Source organism: Rattus norvegicus, chromosome 7 (genome assembly GCF_036323735.1).
Source record: "Rattus norvegicus strain BN/NHsdMcwi chromosome 7, GRCr8, whole genome shotgun sequence".
In the NCBI taxonomy this organism is placed as follows: Eukaryota; Metazoa; Chordata; class Mammalia; order Rodentia; family Muridae; genus Rattus; species Rattus norvegicus.
Window position 1 is genome coordinate 55,783,865 of NC_086025.1, and position 10,263 is coordinate 55,794,127.

At 41.7% G+C, this 10,263-nt stretch overlaps 1 protein-coding gene across 1 annotated transcript; it reads left to right on the plus strand.

Moving 5' to 3' along the window:
* The first annotated feature begins 5,315 nt into the window (after positions 1-5,315).
* Ifng (interferon gamma) lies at positions 5,316-9,352 on the plus strand. Its single transcript, NM_138880.3, has 4 exons — positions 5,316-5,426; positions 6,567-6,635; positions 6,739-6,921; positions 9,208-9,352. The coding sequence occupies exons 1-4, from the start codon at positions 5,316-5,318 to the stop codon at positions 9,313-9,315; spliced, it is 471 nt and encodes a 156-aa protein (NP_620235.1). The 3' UTR covers positions 9,316-9,352.
* The last annotated feature ends 911 nt before the right edge of the window (positions 9,353-10,263 follow it).

Sequence of the window (10,263 nt, forward strand, 5' to 3'; positions counted from 1 at the left end):
GAGGATAGTGTACCTACCCTCTTACCAATTCTATATAAAAAACCCAAACTCTATTGGACTTAACTATTTTGACTTGCAGAACTAACATAGAAATTAGGAACACACGAGTTGCAGTCGATATCGACCAGTTAAGAAAGGCGCTGGTTAAGGAAAAGATCTTGTAGTTTTAGATTCAGTTTTTCGTTAACTAGTGGGAAGAATCCAAACACGTCACTTTGATTTTTCCGGGTCTTCATGCAAGCAAGGGGTAGACCATTGGTTGCCTCTGTAATTCCACGATTCTGTGTTTCAGTCAGACACCGAGTGTTATTAGAGCTTGGGTTTTAGTCATGTGGTTTCTATCTGAGCATTTGACCAAATTGTATGTATAGCTTTAATATGTATCTTTGATCTTGAATAGTAATTCTTACAAATAGTGGGGGTACAGACAAAGAGCTATAATGGACCCCAGAATTCTCTAAAAGTATTTTTTATTACATTTTTATCTATGTGTGTGTGTGTGTGTGTGTGTGTGTGTGTGTGTGTGTGTGTGTTGGGGCTGTGGTCATGCCATGCTGTGCCCATGACAATCAGAGGACAATTTGTAATAACTGACTCTCTTCTACTATGTGGGTTCCAAGATTTGAACTCAGGCTTTCAGGCTTGGTGGCAAGCACCTTTACCCACATAGCCATCCATGCCTCCCATTTTTCTTAATTCTTCTCTCCCGACACTGTATTCCAGTGAAAAATTAAGATATACATGGAACTGCCTTTGACTTTATTTCAGAAAATTTCCAATATTCCTTCCAGAGACTTGAGGTTTGGATATTGGTGTCCAGAAGGCACTGAGGGGCAGCAGTGGGCCTGTAGTCACTGTTGTTTTGACCTATAGCACTGTGTCTTACCCAGGGACCTTCTCTGGCCTGCATTTCTCTTCAGAGAGAGCAATGGGAAGCAATGGGAAGCAGGACTGTCAGGACCCATAGTCTTCTCTTGCTGTGTGGGTTTTGACTTTGTTCCTTCAGACAACAACTCTACAAAGACCATTTTTGTTTTTCACATTTGAAAAAAATTTACCTCTTTTTTTCTCTTCTTATACTTTATTAACTGTACATTTGTGTGGTTTAGCTCCCTTCCTCTTATTGGAAGCAGATTCCTCTTTTCATACAATATCTCCGGATTACAGTTTCCCCTCCTTCTACTCCTCCCAGTTCCTCCTCATCTCCTCTCTCATCGAGATCTACTCTCTTTCTGTCTCTCATTAGAAAGGAACAAACTTCTAAAAGAAACAACCAAACATGACAAAATAAGATATAAGATCGTGGTACAGCTACACAATGGAATACTACCCAGCTATCAAAAACAATGACTTTATGAAATTCATAGGCAAATGGATAGAACTAGAAAATATCATCCTGAGTGAGGTAACCCAATCACAGAAAAACACACATGGTATGCATTCATTGATAAGTGGCTATTAGCCCAAATGCTTGAATTACCCTAGACGCCTAGAACACATGAAACTCAAGACGGATGACCAAAGTACGGGTGCTTCAGTCCTTCTTAAAAGGGGGAACAAAAATATTCATAGGAGGGGATATGGAGACAAAGTTTGCAGCAGAGACTGAAGGAATGGCCACTCAGAGCCTGCCCCACCTGGGGATCCAGCCCATATATATACAGCCACCAAAACTAGATAATATTGATGAAGCCAAGAAGTGCATGCTGACAGGAGCCTGATACAGCTGTCTCCTGAGAGGCTCACCCAGAGCATGTTAAATACAGAGGCAAATGCTAGCAGCAAAAAAACATTGAACAGAGAATGGGGTCCCCATTGGAAGAATTAGAGAAAGGATTGAAGGAGCTGAAGGGGCTTGCAACCCCATAAGAGCAACAATACCAACCAACAGAGCTCCCAAGGACTAAACCACTACCCAAAGAGTACACATGGACAGACCCATGGCTCTAGCTGCATATGTAGCAGAGGATGTCCTTGTCGGGCACCAATGGGAGGAGAAGCCCTTGGTCCTGACAAGGCTGGAACCCCCCTCCCCCCCAGTGTAGGGGAATGTCAGGTGTGGGAAGGGAAGGTGGTTGGGGAGGGGGAACACCCTTATAGAATAAGGGGAGGGGAATGGGATAGGAGGCTTATGGCCAGGAAGCCAGGAAAGGGAATAACATTTGAAATGTAAATAAAAAATATCCAATAATAAAAAACAAAATGTAAATAATAAATACCCAATAAAAGTAAAAAACAAAAACAAAAAAGAAAAGACCATCGAATCAAAGTTGGACAGGGCAAAACAATGGAAAGAAAAGAGCCCCAAGAGAAGGCACAAGAATAAGAGACACAGCCATTCTCACATTCAATAAAAACACTAAACTTAAAGATGTAATATGTGTGTGTAGAAGACCTGTCACAGGTTCTTGTAGGCCCTGTGCAGGCTACCTCAGTCTCTGTGAGCTCCTATGAGCCTGGTGCATGTTGGTTTAGAGGGTCCTATCTCCTGAGGTCCTCTATGCCCTCTGGCTGTGGGGTTCCCAGAACTCTGATTTGATGGTGACATCTGATATAGAGCTGTGTGTTCCAAGATCTCTCTCCATAATGTCTGGATGTGGTCCCGGTATTTGTTCCTATCTGCTGGAGGAAGAAGCTTCTTTGACGATGGATGAGTAAGACATTAATCTATGGGAATAGCAGAATGTGCCATTAGGAGTCATTTCGTTGCTACCAAATAACTCAATTAAAAGAGACTTCTTAACAGTGAAAATTCCTAGGGCCGAGAAACCCTTAAATGTTTAACCTCCTTAGCCATCAGGGAAATACAATTCACGTCTACTCTGAGATTTCATCTTGTACCTGTCAGAAAAGATCCATAACACAAGTAGCAGCTTGTGGTGGTGTGGAGAAAGGGGAACACTCCTTTACTGAGGTTGGCAGTGCAGTGATCACTTTTAAAAATTAATAAAGAACATAGAATGGTCCCTGTCATCAGGCATTGGCTAATGAGACCGCACTATTTTCTAGCATTGATGATAAATCACATTTAGTAAAAAGCTAATTTCCGACAAACTGGAGAGAATAGCATTGGAACTGTCAAAAAAAAAAAAAAACAAAAACAAAAACAAAAAACAAAAAACCCAAAAAACAACAACAACAACAACAACAAAAAAACCCAAAAAACTTGAGGGCAATAACTCAAAATAGATTTTGTTTTCTGAGAAAGGGTTTCACCACGTAGTCCTGGCTGTCCTGGAATTCACTCTGTAGACCAGGATAACCTCAAACTCACAGAGATCTGCCTGCTTTCCCTCCTGAGTGCTGAGATTCAAGGTGTGAGCCACCACTGCCCTGCTAGATCTTTTTTTTTTTTTTCTTTCTGGAGACAGATTCTCCTGATCCTTAGACTGGTCTTCAAGTCTCCTGCAGCAGAAGGTGACCTTGAACTCAGGACCATCTTACCTCAGTTTCCATCTGCATTTCACGCCTATTTTAAGCCAGGGTGGTTATACAAGCCGCGACGTATAACTGAGCGACGTATCCGGCCATCCAAACAGAGATTCTGAGATAAACATGCAAATGAATATTTGTGTGTGTAAATCTCTATGCTTATGTGTTTGAGGGAAACAGAAGCAACGGAAGCACTTTCTGATTTTAAGGGAATCAGTTCGCACTGGGGAAAAACATAGTTAACCTCATGTATGACACTGAGGAATTGAGAATCCATGAAAAGCATAAACAAAGTGCTCGCCCAGTATAGAGGATAAAGATGGATTTGAAAGTGGAGGTTTGAGGGAGAACTAAAATAGGTGATGGTTTTTCATCTGGGCCAAGATAACTGGGTACCACCCTGAGGTGTTCAGGTGAGGACACACATGGCCAAAGGAACTGCATGGACAAGAAGCATAGCATTGTTAAAAATGCTACCCATTCAGCATTCCCAAATAATAATCAATAACTTTTATTGAGTGACTATGATATCCCGGGAAGAATTCTCTCAACTTTCCGTGGATCATTTGATTGAACTTTTGGCTCAAGTCTGAAAGAAAATACCAGTATTAAGCTCACTGCATAAATGTGGAAACTGAGTCACAGATCGTAAATATGCTGACTCAAGACCCCACAGTTAGAATATGAACGATTCAGGTCTGCATCCATAACCACTGTGCAATGTTGATGCACACAGGGAAGGCAGACATACAATGGTCTCCCGTGCCATCCTGAAGGGTTGAATCTCATGGATAAGTTACCAAGGAAGGAAAGGGAAACTTATTGTTTGAACTTGACGGGAGAAACAAATTTCAATTATTAATCCTTATTTGGGACAAGCATGTTTAGTACTGGACTATCCACTGGGATAGCTTTAGCTACATGTGGGCATGGCAATTAGAAATATGGCTAATCCTGAAGTGATTTCTGCTGTGTATATAAGATATACACTAGGTTTTAAAGATTTAGTGGCAGAGGAATTGAACCTTTTATTCCTCATATACCTTGATACACATTGAAATATTACCTTAGGTGTGTTGATTGAAATATAATATTTAATGAAGTAGTCTTGCATTTTTGCTTTTATTCTATTTTGCATTTTTCTTTTTTTAATGGAGAAACCAGACAATTTTATTTTACCTATGTGGTCTGCATTTTCTTTTTTCTGGGCAGTTTGACCCTGAGTGATTTGTGGTGGGTATTTTCTAATCACCTGTGATGAAGGGCTTCCTAGCCACATTGGCTTTTGTAACCGAACGCCTTCCTTGCTTTTCTGTTCATTTGCAAGAAAAGTTTGAAAAGGCTTCCCCCACTGCAGGGTTTGAGAAGCCCAAGAATTTCCTTTTATTCACTCGTCCCCAACCACAAACAAATAAATGCTCACTGTGCTGTACTCTGCGGACGAGAAATTCACATTGCAAGGGCCAAAAGGGGGAGACGTTAAAAGCAATTTCCAGCCCCCCCAAATGGTGTGAAGTAAAAGTGCTTTCAGAGAATCCCACAAGAATGGCACAGGTGGGCACGGTGGGACCGTCTCATCGTCAGAGAGCCCAAGGAGTCGAAAGGAAACTCTAACTACAACACCGACAGGCCACAAACCATAGCTATAATGCAAAGTAACTAAGCTCCCGCCACCTATCTTTCACCATCTTAACTTAAAAAAAAACCTGTGAAAATACGTAATCCCAAGAAGCCTTCGGTCATGTATAAAACTGGAAGCAAGAGAGGTGCAGCGTATAGCTGCCATCGGCTGATCTAGAGAAGACACATCAGCTGATTCTTCGGACTCTCTGACTTAATACAGGAGTTCTGGGCTTTCCCTGCCTTGGCCTAGCTCTGAGACAATGAGTGCTACACGCCGCGTCTTGGTTTTGCAGCTCTGCCTCATGGCCCTCTCTGGCTGTTACTGCCAAGGCACACTCATTGAAAGCCTAGAAAGTCTGAAGAACTATTTTGTAAGTATGATCTTTTCATAGTGCCTGTGGTTGACGGTGGCTGGTGTTGACTCCCTGTAGTGAACGCTAGACTGCCATCTCTGGCCCACAGTCATTTTGAGATGACGGGGTGCTGCCTGGCTATATGTCGGTGAGGTGTTCGTTGACTTAATGATCTTGCTATTGATTTAGCCCTCTGTTTGATTACTATGGAGTCAGAGGGCATTAGCCAATCTCCCCAGAGATGGGCAAAGTATGGATACTTTACGAAGTACGAAGATACTGATCACTTTTGTGGTGTCTTATTATTTAGTCATGATAAGAAATATCCTTACCTTCATGGTTTTCATTCTTTCAGACATCTTGAAAATGATAGTGAGAGATGAAACTACTATAACTACCCAGGGAAACAGCTTATCACTTAAAGTAACCAAAGGCAAAGTTCTTAACATTTCTGCTAAAGAAAATGCCCCCTTGAAGTTGTTTTAACCTAAGGAGTAATTTTGAAATTCTACTGCAATCGAAGTATCACCAAAAGCCAGCCACTTGGCAAGGTTTGAGGAGAGCTATATTTTTTAGAGTTTTAAGGGTTTTTATTTGAATTTTTTTAAACTAATGGTTAAGAGAGACAAATTTTATATCCTTAAAATATTACAATTTGTCCCAAATGTATATACTAGTATACATATAGCTAGTATACTAGTGTTCAAGTATTTACGGTGTAAATCAAGCTGTCTCATACATGTGTTTGGAGCTAACTTTTAGAGCAGCAATTAAGCCCTACTAGGGCACAGACTGATGTTACAGAAGCCTGGACCATAAGGGGGCAGTGTGCACAGCGGAATTGTTATGATGATGTTCTTTCTCCCTTTCTTAATTTGAGAGTAACTCTCTTTTTAGCTCACTATGGTTATTTGGGAGTTGAGTTTATTTGTGGCCTTGCAATTTCAAGTCTGGGCCAGTAAAATCCTGAAGCTAAAAGAACGTACTTAGTGTTTGGATAAATGCAGTCTTTTGGGGGATACTCAGCAGATGCTTCGAAGGGCCGAGGAGGCAACTCATGACCATTATTGTCAGCACTGCATTCAACAAAACTCCACAGATATTTTTCAGGGCAGTTTGGTGAAATAATTACAAATCGATCTTTTCTCTTCTCCTCAGAACTCAAGTAGCATGGATGCTATGGAAGGAAAGAGCCTCCTCTTGGATATCTGGAGGAACTGGCAAAAGGTGAGCTGAATATCCCCCCCAACACACTCCCCTGCCTCCCCTGCTTTCCTGTTGTTTCTAATGAACCGGTTCTCACAATACTCTCTTTGTGTTGTTTCCCAAGGACGGTAACACGAAAATACTTGAGAGCCAGATTATCTCTTTCTACCTCAGACTCTTTGAAGTCTTGAAAGACAACCAGGCCATCAGCAACAACATAAGTGTCATCGAATCGCACCTGATCACTAACTTCTTCAGCAACAGTAAAGCAAAAAAGGATGCATTCATGAGCATCGCCAAGTTCGAGGTGAGACAGCTTTGCAAACTACCGTATTATTGTTTGTTTCACATTGTCTTTGAATTATCAGACAGTAGAAATTAGCTACTCATCAGTTGATAAAGCTGAGAGATGTTTCCCCACCGCAGGCAGATTGGGAGGAATCTGCCTTTTTTTTTTGTCAATTTTGGAAAAACACAGACATTCAAACCATTACCCACATACTGGGTAAACGCTCTGAGGAGGAGGCAGAAGAGGGGAGCATTGAGCAGAGCTCTTGTGATCCCCACTGAGTGTGTGATGGAAACTCTCACTTAGGTTGGGAGGTTGTGTGTTAGTGGAAAGAGCAGTGGGAGGGAGTGAGAAGACTTGTGTCTTCCTCCTCCTCCTCCCAGCCAGGCCACAAGGAGCGCTGACTTCAGATGACTCACACAACTGGCTGGGGTGCAGTTTCCCCATCTTGAGAGGAACCAGCTGGGATTGCTACCTCAGTTTTATCTCTTTTGTCAAAAACAAAGCAAAACAAAACCACCACAGTGCCACAGGTAGAAAATGAGGATGGGGGAAAGAAAGGAATCGGGCTCTGAGGAGACTTCCGGGCATCCTACCCCTGGGCTCTGGTTAGTCTCTCGTGCTATGCAGCTCAGTGTGTTTTCAGGTGAAGCAATGGTAGGCTTCCTTTCAAAGGATTGTTTTAGAGGTCTTATAAAAGGCTTGGTCAATTCACTTTCAGATATGGCGGTATTCCAGCCATTCCTTGCTTTATGTCAGGAAATCATCCTACACCTTTAAATTATGGCCATAAGAATCTGAAAGCATAAAGGCAATTCTCATTTTACTAAATTTTTTATAGAAGGCAAAGGCATTCAAAAGTTCTCAGGCTTTGATGGCGAAGGGTGCCAAAAAAAAAAGGGCCAGGTGTCTTGGTACGTTCTGGCCTCAGTTTTCAGTCTACCTGAGTCTGCCTCTAACTAGACTCCTGCCCTCTCTCAGGTGCTGGGAGGTGGTAGCCTATCTCTGTCCATCAAGGAGAGATGGATAAAGTAATTGTTCCTAACTCACTTTGCTTTTGACTTGCCAGTCAGCTCTGGCTAAGTCTCTTGGATTCTCACCAATGTTCTGAAGACCAGGAAATACATTTGTCTTCACAACACACAGCTTCGAGAAACCTAAGTTGGGAGAATCCTAAGGCCTTGGCTTCATCTTTTTGGAAAATCTGGGTCTTGTGCTTCCTATGGGTGACCTTGAGCAAGCTCTTAACTTTTGTCCTATTTTGATGCATCGTCATCATGTTTTAGGGACACACACACACACACACACACACACACACACACACACTTCTTTTAGTAACTAGTTCTGTAAACATCTGAGTCCTTCCTGGAAATGTAGCAAGGGACTCAAAGTATTTCCAGTATTAGAACAAACAAACAAACCAGATAACAATAAATGGTTTTCATTTTATTAAGCACAAAATTGCCCAAGTGGCCCTTCTGGTTAGAATGGAGAAGTCTAAGTAGTTAAATCAATGGTGTAGAAAGCAGGGAACAGAAAACAATGTTCACCTCCAAATTTCAAATGCTCTCTGTGTCAACAAATTGATTATTATTAATCTGATTGAGATTTGTGTTTATTTTTTAATCCCATCCCAGAAATGATGACACTGATCTGATTTGGGGGAAATTGAAAATATTTTTTTCCCATTTATTTTGGACTTGGGTTGTTCCCATAGCACTCAGTCTGTCTTGGTGGCCCTCGAATTTCTGCTTGTATCAGAATCTCTTAGCTCACAAAGGCATCTGGGTCTCTGGGCTCCTTGGTAGATCTCTAAAGCATTCTACTACAGCAAAGGGAGCGTTGGCTAATGTAATTTTTTTCTTGGTCTGAATAGAAAGGACTAATCAAAGAGGAAGGTGGTAGACATTGTAGATAAGAGATTATGTTGCCAATATCTTCACAAGAACACAGGTTCCAGCAGTGTCTGGTTCAAGTTCGGAGTTACCATCTGTTCACCCCCACCCTGTCCCCACCCCATTCCACCCAGGAGTCTTTTGGTCTCCATTTTGAGATTTGCGCAGCAGTTAGGGGAAAGATAGAGGTGCGAGTGACTCAGCCCACCCCCTGTTGTACAACTTGGGAATCTCATGCTCCTATTGGTCTTAACAGCTACATAAGCGAATACCACAAGTGAAAGGAATAGATTGCTGTACTACTTTGTTAAGAGGAATATTTTCATTTTCACTGACCATGATGTCAAGAAGAATAGTCCAATGACTTATATGCTTGGAATTAATTTCATTTCCCTCCCCACTCCATTAGGTGAACAACCCACAGATCCAGCACAAAGCTGTCAATGAACTCATCAGAGTGATTCACCAGCTGTCACCAGAATCTAGCCTAAGGAAGCGGAAAAGGAGTCGGTGCTGATTCTGGGGTAGAGAGTGTGCCAATAAGAAGAATTCTGCCAGCACTATTTGAATTTTAAAACTAAACCTATTTATTAATATTTAAATTTATTTATATGGAGAATATATTTTAGACTCATCAACCAAAGAAGTATTTATAGTAACAACTTATATGTGATAAGGATGAATTTCTATTAATATATGTGTTATTTATAATCTCTGTGTCCTTAATTATTCCTCTTTGACCAATCATTCTTTCTGACTAATTAACCCAGACTGTGATTATGAAGTTGTATCTGGGGTGGGGGGACAGCCAACCAGCTGACTGAACTCACACTGTGGCTTGTGCACTTACTTCACTTGCCAACGGGGAACATTCAGAACTGCAATGACCCCGTGAGGTGCTGCTGACCAGAGGAAATGTCTATACATCGGGCCAGCACTTTTATAGCAGGTCAGACAGCACTTCAATGTGTCAGATAGTACAGACTGTCCCTCGGGGGAAAGCATTGTCTCAGATTTTAAACCTGGTGCTTCCGTATACTGCCAAAAACTGTGACTACACCCGAATGACAAAATCTCACCCATTTATAGTTTATCACTGTCTAATTGCATATGAATAAAGTTTGCTTTCCACAATCAGTCATGCTGCGTCAGACTTCTTCTAAGAGAGGACCTGGGTGAATGAACCACCTAGTCATGAATGGGAAGGAAATAAGTCGTTTTTAGCTGTGGGAATCTTGGAGCTGCATTAAGCCCCATTGAGTGTGGTGCTTTTCTCTACTGACAATGTGCTTGTTTTCACAGCTCTGGTTGGCAGCTGTTTGAATTTTCTTTCAAAGATGTGTGGCTAATCAACTAGAGCCCCTGCAATGGGGAGTATGCAAACTGCTTAGCTCGATATATGGATGTGTCTCTCCTCTCTCTCTCTCTCTCTCTCTCTCTCTCTCTCTCTCTCTCTCTCTGCAGC

Coding starts and splice junctions, on each gene's coding strand:
- Ifng (NM_138880.3), top strand. CDS start 5,316: ATGAGTGCTACACGCCGCGTCTTGGTTTTGCAGCTCTGCCTCATGGCC. Junction 5,427..6,566: donor AAAGTCTGAAGAACTATTTT/GTAAGTATGATC, acceptor TCTTCTCCTCAG/AACTCAAGTAGCATGGATGC. Junction 6,922..9,207: donor TGAGCATCGCCAAGTTCGAG/GTGAGACAGCTT, acceptor CCACTCCATTAG/GTGAACAACCCACAGATCCA.